Source organism: Falco punctatus (genome assembly GCF_963210335.1).
Source record: "Falco punctatus genome assembly, chromosome: 5".
NCBI lineage: Eukaryota > Metazoa > Chordata > Aves > Falconiformes > Falconidae > Falco > Falco punctatus.
Window position 1 is genome coordinate 12,688,179 of NC_137584.1, and position 16,740 is coordinate 12,704,918.

Consider the following 16,740-nt stretch of genomic DNA (forward strand, 5'->3'; position numbering starts at 1 on the left):
AGGCCAGTGCAGAAGGAGGGGAAGCAGCTGCTCCAGGCACTGGAGCACCCCATGGTGAAGCCCATGGTGGAGCAGGTATCCACCTGCAGCCCGTGGAGGTCCATGGTGGAGCAGGTATCCACCTGCAGCCCGTGCAGGACCCCACACCGGAGCAGGTGGATCCCGAAGGGGGCTGTGACCCGAGGGAAGCCTGTGCTGGAGCAGGGTCCTGGCAGGACCTGTGGCCCCTGCAGAGAGGAGCCCAGGCTGGAGCAGGGTTGCTGGCAGGGCTTGTGACCCCGTGGGAGGGACCCAGGCTGGAGCAGTGAGTGAAGAGCTGCAGCCCATGGGAAGGACTCACACTGGAGCGGCTCATGGAGGACTGTGTCCCATGGGAGGGACCCCAGGCTGGAGCCGGGCAGAGTGTGAGGACCCTGCCCCTGAGGGGGAAGGGGCGGCAGAGACAGCGTGTGATGGACTGACCCCAGCCCCCGTTGCCCATCCCCCTGCGCTGTGGGGGGGGAAGGGGTAGAGAATCTGGGAATAAAGTTGAGCCTGGGAAGGTGGCAGGGGTTGGGGGGAAGGTGTTATAAGCTCTGGTTTTATTTTCTTATTACCCTACTCCGATTTGACTAGTAACAAATGAAATTAATTTTTCCCCCAGTTGAGTCTGTTTTGCCCATGACAGTAATGGCTGAGGGATCTCCCTGTCCTGATCTGGACCCATGAGACCCATCATATTTCCTGTCCCCCCGCCCAGCCGAGGAGGGCAGTGACTGACAGAGCAGCTTCGGTGGGCACCTGGCATCCAGCCAGGGCCAACCCACCACAGTAACACAACAAAAAAAGCTTTCATGTACCCTCAGTGGCCTCAGCTTCAGCCTGGAGGAAAAACTACTTTTCCTTTTCCTTCAGGGAAAACACTTTTAATTTTCTTGTTCATTCAGTTCTTGGCCTCTGACAAAGAAGTCAAAAGGGTGGCAGTTGCCGAAGTCAGTTATTGATTTTCTTGGTTTATTTACGAATGCCAGACGTGCAAGGGCCTGTCTTCAAAATTTAACACCTGGTATTTTACACCATTAAGTAAATTGCCAGGAAGATCAGTTCCTTTCCACCTCTGCAATTTTCATGTAACGAGCAAGTTGCCCTCACAGAAAGTTCACAGAACTTTGGCTTTCATAGAAAGCTCTCAAATTTAGGGGGCCTCCGCTAAAGCTATAGGTGGAAGATCCCCATCTTCTCTACTCTAAGAAGACTTTCTTCTGTGGTCTCAGCTGACCTCCATTCTTCTACCAGTACACGGGAAGGAAAACTCTGCCTCAAGCTCAAACACATGCAATAGGAAGCAAAGCAAAATGTAAAGAGGTGCAGCATGAGATCAACAGGACAGTCTTCAAGGGTAATCCCATGTACAATATGTTGCAGTAATCCAGCAGAAGGTGTCAGAAACCATGAATCACTCTGACAATGTCTTGATTTCAGAGAAATATGCCAAATATTTAAATGCAAACAGAAAAAAGCATTCTTGACCATAAATTCTGCAACGAGAAAGCTGAAAACATTGCCAAACTACAAACCCTGTAAAAAATGAGGACAAACTCCCTCCATAACAGGAAGCACTAGAGTTGCTGCTGTTCTCCTCAGATTCTTCCTTCATATTAACTTCATTATTCTCACTTTACTTCAAGGAAACTTCTGCATTTTTACTTTTGATCCTATACAGGATAAATGCCAGGAAAGAAAGAAAGAATTGGATCACCTTAGCTGGATGAAAGAGAGCGCACTGTCTCATCTGCCACGTAACTAGAACTCCCCAGCTCCTTTTTCACATGGGCCATTTAAACCTGTTCAGACAAGGACAAGCTTAAAACTTGAAATATCCTCACCAGAAAAAGGGATGGTGCAGGTAAGCCAACCTGTAAATTCACTTCTGATTCCCTGAACTGATCAGTTCAGTCCAAACAATTCCTGCTGAAAGTTATTTTACAGTGAGTGCTATACTGTTTGAAAACAACTTTTTTTTTAAGGGAGGATGTTTTGCTTTAAGGTAATGTAGTTTTTTTAAAAAAATTGCAAAATAAATTATGAAGAGATTTTCCTTATTGTGAGAGCTTTTAGATTTAAAAACTACAATCAATATCAAATCATCTACAAACACAAAATACAAGAATTATATGTTAGTGAGGTTCTGTATTCTCAGAATAGATTACTCATTAAAAAAAATCAATATCTAATTTTGCTCTGAAATAAAAGAATAATGTACTGTGCATTTAATCTCAAAGGAATTTACACACTTTTTACATATAAACTATCAGAATCAATTCTTATAACTCTGCAATCTCCACCTCTGAGTGAATATAGTTCCTTTCTAGAAGTATATTGAAAAACAGTTTTTTGGGGAAAACAAAGGAAAACAAAATAGACAATTAAGACTGCAGGAAATTAGGGGTATAGAGAACAGAAAAAAAATTTTAAAAATACAGCTACACCTTTGAACAATGATAAATGGGGGGTTTTTTTGCAGAAACATAAGTAGCCATACCTTGCTTTCACTCTTCTCAAGTCTACTTTTTACCTAAAGCTTGGGGAGTAACTGAACAGTTACTAAACACATTTGAGAAAAATATGCTTCTTTCTGCAAAATACAAGACTTACAGGGACATAACCCATCTAAACAAATTCAACACCACTTAAGTCCTACTCCAGTTGACAGATGGGCTTCCAGTGACACTTGTTCCCAGGCAGAGATTCACAAAAGTTAATCAAGCTCTGCAGAGGCACAGGACCACAGGAATACAATGTTTTTCTGGTCAATGACTGCAACTTGTTCAACTGTGTCACCTGTCCCCATGATATGACTGCAGGCAAAATTGTCCCAATTTTCAGCTCCTGATCAAATTTCACCAATGCACTCTGCATATTTTAAGGGATGCTAAGCAACATAATGTTGCAATTAAAGTCAATAAAACAACTTGTACATATTTCTGTACAGCCTAGTTCTCAGGCACAAGCACACAGACACATTCAAAATCTCTTCTAATTCTCATCCATGAAGTGCAAACCCATTACCCTGATACTTTGCAGGTGGCATCCAGGGCTGAAATCAATAGAGTTCAACTAGGATGATCTACAGTTCTCATAAATTCTGTCCTTTCTTCTCAACTGCCTAGCCTCATGCACCATGCACTCCATCAACCAGCTGCCTTCCTGTTCTGCATCTATAGCTAAAAACACATAGCCAGCAGAACATTAAACTATAGCTAAAGTTTGTCATGCAATGTCAAAATTTTTGCAAAAAATAACAGCACCAAGGAGACTTAGAACATAAAGTAACTAAAATACTCATCAATTGTTCATGTCCTTTTACCGCTCAAGTTTTCACATTGTTTTCACCTACATCTGTGCAACTTCATTTAATCAGTACAAAATTTATTGTCCTGATGTCAAATATCAAACGGATTCTAAAGTTAATACTGCAAATATGCAAAAGTGTGATGACTTTATTTTGAAAATAACTTCATAAGAAAGGCTAATTAAAAACCTAGAGGATAATGAATATAAATTAAAAATTACTCTGCTTTCTTAGCACATGCAAGTGCTGAAGAAGTTGTGTAAAGAAAAGAGATTAGAAAGCTCAGACAGCTACTATGTCTGGTTTTGCGTAGTTCTTGATGCTTTTTCTAAGACCCATGGAATCATCAAAAGAAAACAGCTATGCTAAAAAAATCATGGCTCGAAACACAACTAAACTTATTCAACCATCCAACAAAATGTCCTTTTGTTACACAAACTGCTTCATTGTCATTTCTCTCGAAAGTCCAACTACTAATCATTTGACCTGTAGAATACTTCCACATGATTAATACATACTGGTGCAAACAGCCCACAGTTAATTCTTTGGATTGTTTGTATAGTGCAGGACTGTAGGTTTGCTAAATATCTGGAAAGAGAATGATATATCAATATAAACATTATGAAATCCTACGTTATTGATATGATTTTGAAGCCTTCAGAGCATACTGAAAGACTTTAGAATTAATATATATTTTACAAAACCAGACAAAATCTTCATGAGCAGTGGCTACAAAACTTGCAATGCTTCCTAGGCTCACAGGCCAAACTAGGTTTGTAAAAAAATGCAGTATCTCTTATTAAACCTGCTAGTGTAAAATGTAGACGGGCTTTTGGGTACATAATTTCCTTGTTTGATCAAGTCAGAGTATGCAGTATTGGTAACCAAGAGAAACACTTGAGAAGACACTTCACACTCAGGTCATTCAAGCATGTGCAGACTCCCATCAGCAGTTTTCAGAACAAACAAGAGCGGTCTGTTTCTTGCTAGAAAAGTAGTAGACTTCTTCTCTGCAATACAGTAGTACTTACAGAAAATAGCGTGGTTGGGCTTGTTCCATTCAGGAGCAATGTCCTAATAAATTTCTCATAATTAAGTTTTTTTAAAAAATAACTTTCAATAAAGGACCTTCAAGTAAGTAACTGTATGTTGACACAAGGCATTTAAACCACCATTCTAACTAGAATTTGGTGTTTATCTAAAGCCCAAAATACAAAGAAAATTATTCTTTGGTTACATCCCAGATCCTTAAATTTTGAAACAGTTAATTTGCTAGATCCACCACTGTCATCACTAAAAAATGTAGCTGTATCTACTAGGTTCAACTCTGATCAGAAAGCAACTCTCAGGGCATACACTGATCTTCGTTGATTCCAAGGGGGTTTAACGTAGGAAAGAAAGAAGAAAAAAAAATTCCTTAAAAAACAAAAAAAAGATTTGAAACACTACCCACTTTTATTACAGATATCTGAAAAACACATACACAGACATGCTCCCCTATCTTCAATAGTATTATCAATGCTTATCACAAGCAAAATGCACAAAGTCCTGACACTGAAAGTAAAACATACTTTGAGTTTGTTCACATCAGGTAAGTGCCAAAATAAATGTTCTAATTCAATCTAGAACTGTCTGGAAACAGCTACTCATCCTGCCATGTCTCTTCATGCCTCTGCAGTGGCAAGTGCATGAATGGTTTTGTGTGTGTCATTATTCTGAACATTGCAACTAGCTTTTCTTGCCTCCATAACAGTGCCAGAAAATATATAAATGGAACATGACTTCCCTGTTTTAAACTCTCTCTGGACATAAGTGTCTGATACACAATCAAATTTTGAGGATGATTAGTTCAGTTATAAGTACAAAGAATTACAATGCTATCCTATCGCATTGTGCAAACTGTCTTACCTAACTATTAAAGCAAACTGATACTGGTATTCTTCCTGCTGTTTGTTGTGAAAACCAAAAATAACTCTGACAAACATTTACTGCCTAGATTCCAAAACTAGGCAACACCATAAACACTGCATAATATTTTACCATATCTGTGAAGTATAAAAAAAGGGATAAAACAATTGCAACTCCTGACAGATGCAGAGATCTGATAAGCTATCTGCATTCTTACAGATCCAATATGTGGATCTGACTGGGGTAAATCACACAGCCCTGATCAGGTGTAAATCACTCCAGTAATTGTAAATTATATGCAAGTATTTCCAAAAAGCACTTGTGAAAAAGAGAAACCACTCTGTTTGTAACTGATTACATAAGATTTTCTTATATGTTTTTATCACCACTAGGAATTAAGACTCAAACTGTAGGCGTTCAAGCTTTTTCCCCCAAAACGTAATTGCATGCCAGCATCTATTAATTAAAACCGGTAGGCCCAGGGGAGAAGACAAATGCAGTGGGCACCAATAGGTAGAGTGAAGGAGACAGTAAAATTGGCTAGAAATTATAAATGGCTCTGATTCTTGGCAACCAAAAATAAAATTTCAATTTTTTTCATTTTCCACCTTCAGTAATGCCTGCATCTTTACAAGCCTGAATACAAAGGCAGCAGTATTTTTAAATAGCCTTTTCTTAAGGTATTAAGTTGAAGTCTTAAAATGCTTAGTAACTGCTTGATGAAGGAAGCATGCTACATCTTTGTTAGTTGCTTTCCTGTATCCAAGGATGCAAAAAATTCTTCACAAGTCTTCAGAAATAAAAGGGCATTGACAAGACTGAGAATTTCAAATCTCTCTTAATGTTGTTCTCCTCCATCTCTTTTCCAGAGAAACAACCAACAGGAGGGTACCCTCCCCTTCTAGAGAAGAAGTCTCTTCTGCATAACTCCTTTTAAGATCTGGGTCTGTAACAACTCTATACTTTGAGAAGTTCCTACCCAGAGATCATGTGCTTTAACCCAGTCTTTGTTTTTAGGCTTAGGCAGGGCACAGGTAATGCCCAAGAATTTGTAGACTCACAGACTTCTCAGTCGGAAAGTATTAGTGCAATGCCAGATAAAGCAGGCATGAAGCTTTGGAGGCTTCTTGTATCAAGTGGAGAGTCATGTGGGGAGATGCATGCACAGAAATAATGCCCAATGCATTTCAATAAAACCACTGAAACTGAGGCCAGAGAAGAGCTCTCGACAAAAGCTTGCGCTTCAGAACTTCCAAAATTTCAACATATGCCGATATGAAGCCCATTACTAGAACGTGGTAGGGATGTTTATTACTGCCTGTCATCCCCTACCACCTCTTGCTCTTCCATAGCTTGCCAGGAATCCCCTATGAATCTGCTCTTACCTGCTTCCTGCTCCTGCCTTGGTGGTGAGATGGCACCCCAGTAGAACAGTCAATGACTGTCTCATAATTCCCTTACCACATGACTGCATGCAGTCATGAATACATTTTGACTGTATATAGCAGTCTCCTTGAACTACTCAGCCCACCTTCCTGCTTAAAAATCACTATCAGTTCTCTAAAATTCCCTGAAAGCCATGAAAACCCTCCTTGCAATTCTGAGGTCATCAGTTATACCCTTTGGTCAGGACACCTTTCTGGCCATACCTGCCCTCTCAGAGTTGTGAAAACGTGAAGCCTCAAATGAAGTTAAATTCCTCCCGAGTTAAATTTCCACTGGCCAAAAGGCAACAAGTTTCTGCACTGTTCAGTTCAATCTCTCTCTCCCTGAGTGAGAGCCTTGGACAGTAACGAGAAAGGGGCTGGAAGCACAGACCACAAGCAATCTCCCCCCAGAATGATTCAGATTGATTTGAGAACACATTAGATACTGGTCTCACTCTTAAGCTTTAAAACATACAACAAAGGGACATGCCAAGTCCTGCGTGAGGAGAGGAATTACCCCGTGCACCAATACATGCTGGGGGCTAACCAGCTGGAAAGAAGCTCTGCAGAGGAGCAACTTAGGATTCCTAGTCAACACCAAGCTGAACATGAGCCAGCAATGTGCACTTGCAGCAAAGAAGGCTAACACCATCCTGGGCTGCACTGGAAAAGCATTTCCATCTTCCAGAGGAAGGTGATCCTTCCTCTCTATTTCAGCATTGATGAAAGCACAAACGGATGCCAAGTCTAGTTCTGGGCTCCTGTATACAGGAAAGACACGGATATACTGGAGTGAGCACAGCAAAGAGCCACGAAGATGGTTAAGGGGCTGGAGCACATCACACGAGGAAAGGCTGAGAGAGTGGGGACTGTTCAGCCTGGAGAAGAAAAGGCTCAGGGGGACCTTAATGTGTACAGACCCCCAGTGGGGAGGAGTAAAGACAGAGCCAAACTCTTCTCAGAGGTGCCCAGTGACGGGACCAGAGGCAACGCACACAACCTGAAATACAGCAGGTGGCCATCTGAACATCAGGAAACACTTTTTACTGTGAAGGTGCCTGAACACTGGGAAAGGTTGTCTAAAGGCTGTGGTGTCTCTATCCTTGGAGATATTCAAAAGCCATCTGCACACGTTCCTGAGCTGTAGGTGGCCCTGCTCTGAGTAGGGGCTTGAACTAGCCACCTCCAGACTCCTGTAGTCCTCCAGGAGTAAAATCGTTTCACCATGAATTTTTACACTCAAGTGTCAGGATCAGAGTTGGCACTGCCAGGAAGAGGCGCAAGGCAATATTCAGTCTGTCTCGGTAATTCTAGGGGCTTAAACTACCCATGCATACAGTAAACAACCGGCACTCTGCTCCCTGCTCCACCACAGAGCCTCAAACATGGTGGTTCCAAACCCCTTTAAGTGCAAAGGAAGAAATACAGACTTTCAAGCAGCAAAGGTGAGGGCATCCTCCATTCCTCCTGCTCCACTGCACAGAAAGTGAGATTCATGGGACCACAGAAAGAATAAGCAAGAAGGAGTCTGACTCAAAAGAGGGAGTCTTGGTATTATCTATTTTATCCTTTAATTCCTTGGTGCCAAATGCACAACCAGTTCCCAAAACTCTCGACTCCTCCTTTGTCTTCTCAGTGAGATTAAAGATAGGCTTTAGATCCTTTATCCTAAAGACAGGATAAAGACAGACTTCCTCATGATGGCCCCTTAACTCTTGCTTTTATTTCTGCATAGAGGCCCAGTTTCAACAGAAAGGACGAAGAATGATCCTACCTCTCCCTTCCCTACTGTTTATAGAAGGGCAATTACCGTCAGGTGATTTACACCATGCAGGCTAAGAAGGTCTCGGAACCCTACTTCCCATAAGTACTACACAAAATAAGGGTGGTAGCAGCTGCCGCTGTGCTCTGAGCAGTATTCTGTGGTTTATGACAATGTTAGGTGTGCTCCAAGTGTTAGAAACGGAGAGGGTGACAAACAGTCTCCAGGAAATTGGTTAAGAGCTCTTGCCTCTGGGCCGGTCTGTTAATCTTCAGCGTTAGCGCAACTAGCAGTTCAGGCTGGAAGTTTCCAGGTGCACACAGGAAATTATATAGGGGTTATCTTGCAATCTCTGAAGAGTCTCACCATCTGCAAGTGACTTTCAGGATTTGGCAGCCCTGAAAACTGAGCAGCTCCAATATCCCTATTGATTCTAGAGACCTGAATTCTACCAAAATCAAGTTTGTGTGCCTCACTAGGTGGTCAAAATAGGGTGTTACGATCAATTTCTTCCTAATTATCAACTGCCACTCCCATGGAAAACCTTGAAATAACTTTTTAAAGATTTGGGAAGGTTCCAAGTACCTGCAGGCTTCTCTACTGAAGCTTCTCAGGGTTACAAAACTATGAAGAACCTCCCGTTTCAACCTAAGTTTCCCAGCATTGCCACTACCTCAGCAAGCAATCTCTTTCACAGGCTTCTTAAATCCCATCAGAAGGGTAGTAAGAGCTTTTGTTCCCACTTCAATTTGCTCCAGAAAATGACTGCCATGGTAACAAGGAAGCTTCTTCTCATTTCTGGCCAAAATTTTGTCTAAGGTTGATTTATAGCTGTTGCCCCTTTCATAAGCTACTGTTCCATCAGAGGTGGAGAAAAGTACTTTGGCTGTCCCAGTGTATGGTCCTGTTGGGCAGTGAGAGTCCACAGGAGAACAGAACTGGAACTCAGCTAGCTGTGTTCCCAGCTGCCATGGTTTGCACTTAGTACTTAACTAATCCAGTGAGATAAGGCATACAATTGCACATAAGCATGCTTCAGTTTAGGTACATATATAAATACATGTAATTCTGTGACTTTTCTATGATTTAATTTTCCTGTATATTAACTGGGGTTGTTTCACTTCAAGGCACCTTATACCCACAAACAATACAGTTGCCTCAGGCTATTTAGTGTTTGAATGTACACTTTAAACGTTTAAACTATTTTTCCTTTAAAATGTTTTTTTTTCGCCCCATTTTTGTAAAATGATGGTTACTTTCTCTCTTCAGCCTCATTGAAAACCCTCCCTCTCAGGCTTCCTCACAATTTGTTAGCCCCATCAGCCACCAGTAGGGCAACATCTGGACTCCAGGCTAGGCATCAGCCACTCAACACAAACTTCTTGTCTTTCAGCTACAGGAGTATCTACCATGTAAAACAGGAGTAAACATCTCCAATGTGAATTAGTCTGCAGGGGAGGCCATGGCACATTCTACCACTGCCCTATGCAAACATTTATACATACAGGAGCAGCAGAAGCTTAGGTTTGTAAGGCCAAGCCCCAATGAAAAGGGTTGCTAGAGACTACAGTCTTCAGAGATACCCACAAAATACAGCACAGTCACTGTAAAACAGTGAAACAAGACTGGATGAGAGTTGAGTCTACCATGGTAAAACTCTTAACTATTCAACAGCCTGCCCTCCATGGTGCTGTCAAAAGCCTGCCATGCAGGAAGGTGAAGGTCTCCCAACCACAGACGAATAAAAAAGCAAAGCTCTGAAGCCCCCCAGAGGAGTTCGTTCAGCTGAGAGGGAGGAGGATCTCCTTCCTACTCCCAGAGATCTCAGTATTTTAAACTTCTCTGACTCCTGGGTAACCAGACGCATGCAACGTGAGAGCAAGACAGCTCCTCTCTCTGCAAGCGGAGCTCTGCCTATTAGGCTTGACATTGAGTTAGGCTTCTGGACCCATAAACTTTTCATTCTCCCCTGTACAGGAAGCCAAACTTTTTCTACCAAACTGTAATGCAATGGCACTTGTCTAGGACACTATTTCTTCAGGCTACTAAGTGTAGTGGACTTAGGCAGGCACTCCCGAACCACCAGGCTACTCCACCTAAAGCAGCTGGAAGCGGTAACACTGCCTGTCCCCTGCATGTTAGGAAAGCAGCCATTGCTGTGACAACAGCACTTTGAGTTCAGCACTGAGTATCAATACGCATTATAGACGCACCGTATCAGCATCGGGTCTTTCCGAGGACTTATGCATATGATGACATAGTTTGTGACTCCCAAACAGGCCCAGGTGTAAGACAGACAGCAAGCAATTCAGCAGCCAAGGTACTCACATGCCCTGGTATGCCCTGGACACACAGGCGCATGCAGCTTCTCAGGTGCACTATTACAGAAAGATTTTGTGGACTGCGGTCAAGGTGCCTCAGTTTCTACTTAGTGCCAGGTAAGCACCGAAGTGTTTATGTGGATTTGAGTCCTCAGTGCCCTACACCACACTGTGACCCCACTTCACAAAGTCATAGGTATGTTCTCAGGAGTACCTAGTGACACTGCCCCTCTTACAGCAGGAATGCAAAACCCACCTTTGGAGGTGAAGGCAATTTCAAAGCAATCAGCTAATGCTGAAGTGTTCCTCACGCCACAATACACCTGTTCATAGAAAAAATAAAAGGAGGAACCTTCACAAAAGCCCCAGCTCCTCAATGCATTGCTTCAAGGTATTCAACAGGTCACAGGACAGCACCATGTTCCCCCGCTACAAACACCACTCACAGCGGCTTGAAATGTGGTATTGGAAGGGTGAGGGGAGGACGAGGTCTCTGCCACTGACCAGGTATATCTAACTATAGAAAAAGAAAGTGACACTGGCCAGTACAAGTTGCATGCCTTTATTCTAAGGGAGTGCCAAGCTCTGTTAGCCTCAGACTACTGAAGAAAACTCTGCAGGCAGAGAAGCTGACAGAGAGGGCAAGCTCTCAGGAACAGACGAGCAAGTAGTTTCAAACCGAAGCATGCATTTCTATCATTCTCCAGTGCAAGCAGTGAAAGCATTATGTGCCCACAGCCCTGCTCCCTGTAACAGCGCCCTGCTCCCCGGCTAGCATGCTGCAGTACGTGCTGATGTCAGCGTGAACTGGCAGAGGGCTTTTAGCTCAGAGTCAGAAACAGGGCTCAGGCAGAGAGGTACAGAGCCAGAGGAGAGGAACACAGCCTCTTTACTGATGTCACTTCTGAAATCCATTATAGTCTGCTCACAGAAACACCCCAAATTCCCTCCAATCCACGATTTTACGATCATCATGTGAGGAATATAGTAGTTGAACCAAGAATTCTTCCTACAGTTTCCTGCTATGAGGAGTGCTGGAAAGGAAAATTACAAGTACTGTTTCAGGAACTTTTACTGCTGTCGGGACCATCCAGAACAGGAGAGAATTGCTGCACCCTTCTTAGCCCTTGTGATTCATGAGGCAGCACGTCCCCAGCCCCTCATCAGCCCAGGACTGAAGGGAGCCTAGTCTGCAACACAGATCAGTTTCGCTTCCAGGGGACATTACAGATTTGTATGTGGGTGTTACAGATGGAAATATTTCTCCACCAGGTGGTTTTAAATGATAACTGGTGGCTGTTTTGCTGAGACATTTGGATAATCAGAAAAACTTTTACTGAAGATAATAGGAAGGGATGGTGATATATGACTTATAATATAGCTGTGTCATCTGGATAGCACCGTTATGTATTTGTAACAAACCTCTACAGAATCACGAAGTAAATTCTTGTCTCAAAATCCAATCTTACAAGAGTTACTCTCTGGAAAGATGAGTCCTTCTAACTTGTCTAACTTGTCGCAAAAAGGAAATGCGTGCTGGGCGTACAGAAAAGTCAAAAGATCTCAGAAAACCTAGTGGCTCTCCCTAAAAGTCAAATCATAATCCATATGAAAACTATTTCCTGTGACCTAATTTTTGAAAACCAACGATATAGCTGAAGGGAATATACAGGTTTGTGAGTAAAATCACAATTACTCAGACCAATGGAGAGCCTAGACCGTTACGCCCATGATTTGAAAGAACTGGTGTAAGGAAATAAAACTTTTAACCTTGGGTATCACAAACCTTTCAAGATGATAAGTAATTTCAACTTGAATTCACAAAGCACAATTCTGGCCTCTTCTAAAACTGTATTTAAAGTGTCCTAAATTCATTTAGTAAAACTGCAGAACATTAAGATTCCCGTAATCTCACAAATAAAAAGGAAGTATCAGTGCAGAATTCAGAACTGCCAAAGCAAAAGAAGAGCAGAAGAAAAAAAAAAAAGGAGGGGGGGGAGGGGGGGGGGGGGAAGGAGGGAAATTTATGCTCTGTCCCATGTTAACAAGAATAGGGATGAGACATTACCATCTCTACCAACAAAAGTTCAGTCTTGCAGTGACTGTAAGATTTATCGTATTGCTCTACAACATCATCACAGAAGCAGTAATCTTCTTCATGGAATAAAAGCTAAATATTTATGGGGAAGTAGCTGTGCTGGAGGACAAGGAATGGGAGAAGGATAAATGTAGTTTAGAGCCTCTGAGCTACTCCGTTATTCCATTTTCTTCTGATAAATAGAAACCGAGCGGGGATCCTCCACTTGGGTTTCCCCACATTGACTAACACAATGTGTTTTTGCAAAACACTTCTGGCCTCAACCACCCCACCTCCGAGGCTAGCCACACCCCAAGTGTCATGAGGAGAACAGCAAACAGAACTCTTGGTCTTGGACCCAGATCCAAGCACCACGTACCCAGCCGGCTCCTCGGCAATACGCAACACTAGCAGCTGGGCCTTGAAACTCCCTGTTGCAATCACCCCTAGCAGCCCCTGTAAAAATCCAGCACCCAGCACCGGCGGGAAGGGACTGAGACAGCAACGCACGGCGAGTCTGTCCCAGCTCCGCCAGGCACGGTGCACGGGGCTGAAGGCAGGAGCCTGTGGGGACACGGTGTCTCCCTCGGTCTGAGAAAGCCACAGGGAAGAGCTGGCACCCGCATCACCCCAGTGGGCATTTCCGATGCTGCCAAAAGAAACACCCGGATCACGTCACACCTTCAGAGCATCCCTTCCAAGCACAGGTGTTTGCAACCAGAAGAGAGCGAGGTACGGATGCACCTCCCGTGGTAGGGAGGGTCTGGGTAACGTCAGAGGTTTGCACTATTCCAGTCACCTCTCCTGCCATCTCGCCCCCAGAGCAAAGAGGCCTGACGGGTAGTCAGAAGAGGAGAAGCCCTGATTCTCCTCCACAGGCCACATCTTCAATCTGTTTATTTTCATCACTCGCAGCAATTCGGTAACGTTGGAGGCTAGAAAAACGTGGTCACATGCACCGTTTGGCAAGGATCGGGGGTGGGGGGGTGGGGTGTGTGTAACGGAGAAAAGGTTCAAAAGGAGCCGTGGGGACCCGGTTTCCAAACATGGCACCTACCCACACCCCGCGCCCCTCCCCGTGCCGCCGGCAGCGGGATAACCCCGCGCCCCCTCCGTCCCGCCGCCACGCACGCACGCACGCTTCCCCTCGGTAACGAGCGGTGCGACTAATTGCATTTATTGCCTAATTACGAACGCCCCGCTGTCCGCACAGCGAGCCGCCTCCCGGCCGCTGCCGCCCCCCCCACCCCCGGGAGCAGGCGACCGGCGGCCCGGAGGCGGCGGGAGGACGGAGCGGAGCGGCGCGGAGCGGCGCGGGGCGGGGCGGGGCGGGGGGTGCCGGGGCGGCGGTGGGGGCGGCCGCCCCAGCCCCGCGGGGGGCGGTAGCGGAGGCCGAGCCAGGCGGGGGCAGCACGGCGGCCGCGGAGGCTCCCGCACGCAAGGAAACCCCACCCAGCGGCCCCTCCTGGCAGAGGCGGGGTTTTGGGGACCCCAGAGGAATCCCACCTCGCCCCTCACCCCCATGACGGGCTCCCCCATGTCGCCCTGCGCCCGCCCTGCGCCGCCGGCTCCCTCGGGGCGGGGGGGGCCGCCGTCCCGCTCCGTCCCGCCGCGCCGGGCTCCGCCGGCAGCGCCGCCTCGGGAGGGGGCTGCCCGGAGAGGGGGCGGGGGGCGACGGCCGGGGAAGAGGAAGTTATGGGTCGGGAGCGGAGCGGGACCGGGGCTCCGCAGCGCCCGCCGCGGCGAGGGGTCCCTGCGGGGCGGCCGCTGGGCAGGGCGAAGCCGGGCGGCCCTGGGCACCGGCCGGCTCCCTCTGTGGCAGCGCCCGCTCCCGCCCGCCGGCGATCGGCGCATGAATGAGTGCCCGAATGAATGAATGACTGGCGTCTGCTTACTTGAGCATGGCCTCTTCTTTCTCTTCCTCTTCTTTCTGCCGGTCCATCACTGCCATGATAATGTTCCTCTCCTCCTCTGTCAGGTGGCTCAGGTCGGGCAGCTCATGCATCGGGGGGGGCACCGTGGGCGGGCGAGGGCCGCGGGGCCCCACCGAAGAAGACATTTTCTCTCCGCCGCTCCCTTACACCTTCTACCTTTGCACGGCAAGCCCGGCCAGCCTCTCCTCCGCCCCTTCACAGTGTAGTCCTCCGAGCAGCAGCAGCCGGCAGCTCTCTGGCAGCAGCGGAGGAGGCGGAGACCCAGCCTTTCATGGTTGCTTGCATCCACCCCGGCCCGGCGGCTGCTGCCGCTTTGCTCCCTTTGTTTCCGCGGCTTCAGGGAGCTCGGGGGCTGCCGTGCCGCCGCCCGCAGCCCATCCTCCCGGCGGTGGGCGTGCGGGGCGGGGGTGCCTTGGCGCGGAGGGCTCCCGACCGCCGCTGGCGGGCTGCGTGCGGGAGGCGGGAGGGGGGCGGTGCGCGCCGCGGGCCGGCCGGGAAGGGCGGGTGCTGCCGCCGCCGCCACCGCCGAAACGCTCCGCCGCCGCGAGCCTGGCGCTGGGAGGAGGGAGGGGGGTCGGGGCCGGTGAGGCGGAGTCCGGGGCGCGCCGCCGCCGCCGCTGCCTCACGGGCTGCCGGCCCCGGCCCCTGCCCCTGCCCTGCCCGTGCCGGCCGCGCCTCTCCCCGCCGCCCGCTCGCTCGTCCCGCGGCCGCACGGTCACGGCGCGGGCCACGGCACCCCGCCCTCCTCGCCTCCTCCCGGAGGCTTCCGCGCCGCAGGTCGGGGCCGGGAGCCGGCCCGCGTCCCCGCCGGGGCTGCCGCCTCGCCCCGGGCAGGGGCCGCCCGTGGGAAGGGGTGAGCCGCGGGGGAGCCGCGCTGTGGGCTGCCCGAGGCGCCGGGGAAGCCCTGGGCTCCCGGTGCTGCCGCCGCTCCCGCGGGCGTGAGCCGGGCCCGCCCCCGCCCCCGGGGCTCGGGCGGCAGCCGCAGCCCCCTCGCCTTGGGCCGGCATCGTCGCCGCACGGCCGTCCCCTCCTTGGCGTCCCACGCTCCACCGCTTTCTTCATAACGCGGCTGCCCGCGCTCAGCGGCACCCATGCCGCGGCCCCCCCACACCTCCCGCGGGGTGGCGGGCGCTCTCGACTCTCCTCTCCCATCAGAGCCCTTTCTTCGCCGCCGTGACCCACCAAAACTGGCCACGAAAGGTGCCACGGTGCCGACTGTTCAGCTGAAGGGGGCACGCACAGTGAAACAAAACCCCGCTTCCAGAGAGAGCTTCCCTGTCAAGTTGTGATCTACCAGCTCTGAGCAGCTTGGTTTTGGGGAGCTGATAACAGACACCACGGCCCTTCTCTACAGGAGATCATCTGCGTGTAATCCGCTGGCCAGAAACTGACGCCTATGGCTCTGAAGGGTCCCTCGCTCAACGCGTGCCTGTCAGTGACTGAAACCGTTCAGGCTACTTAGAAATGCAAAGCTGAAATACAGAGAAAACTGCACTTTCAAATAAAATGTGAACTACCTCTAACACAGGCTGACACTGAAGACCTCTTCAGTCATGCTTCTGCCGAGGTCACAGCATGGAAACAGCTCTGGTTTCTAGAGAGATCGTCTGATGGGCAGGAACCAAAGAGAAAAAAAATCTATGCTGGCAGTGTGCAATGCTTCTTGCTGCCAAATTTGCCGGGTTTGGAATTGGGAGAGGGACCAGCTTTCAGCCAGCCACACTAATACCTCTTGCACAAATTCTGAGAGCTATGAACCTTTGCGACCCTTTGAGTTTGAGAGGAATTACTGTAGCCATCTGCTTGTGTCCACCCAAGAGATTTTCCGCAGGACACAATTTGATAACACAAATTAAAAAGAAAAAAAATAATAAGCGCTACTGTGACCACCAGAACTTTTGAGTGGTAATGTCCAAGTCCAGCTCAGAAAGTGAAGTCTCTCAACTCTTCCAGCACATGAAAGAAACTGAAACATGAATG

At 47.7% G+C, this 16,740-nt stretch overlaps 1 protein-coding gene across 46 annotated transcripts in view; it reads right to left on the reverse strand.

Annotated features, from left to right (window-relative positions):
* RIMS1 (regulating synaptic membrane exocytosis 1) overlaps positions 1–15,637 on the reverse strand; it is a 345,465-nt gene extending 329,828 nt beyond the window's left edge. For 21 of the 46 annotated variants that reach the window (XM_080388757.1, XM_080388725.1, XM_080388723.1 and 18 more), the window contains exon 1: positions 14,722–15,564. In XM_080388757.1, coding sequence (XP_080244883.1) covers positions 14,722–14,885 — 164 coding nt within the window. In that variant the 5' untranslated portion in view covers positions 14,886–15,564. Of the gene's footprint in view, positions 1–14,721 lie in introns of all 46 variants that reach the window. The other 25 variants (XM_080388724.1, XM_080388750.1, XM_080388741.1 and 22 more) reach the window with 11 other exon arrangements.
* Between the last annotated feature and the right edge of the window lie 1,103 nt (positions 15,638–16,740).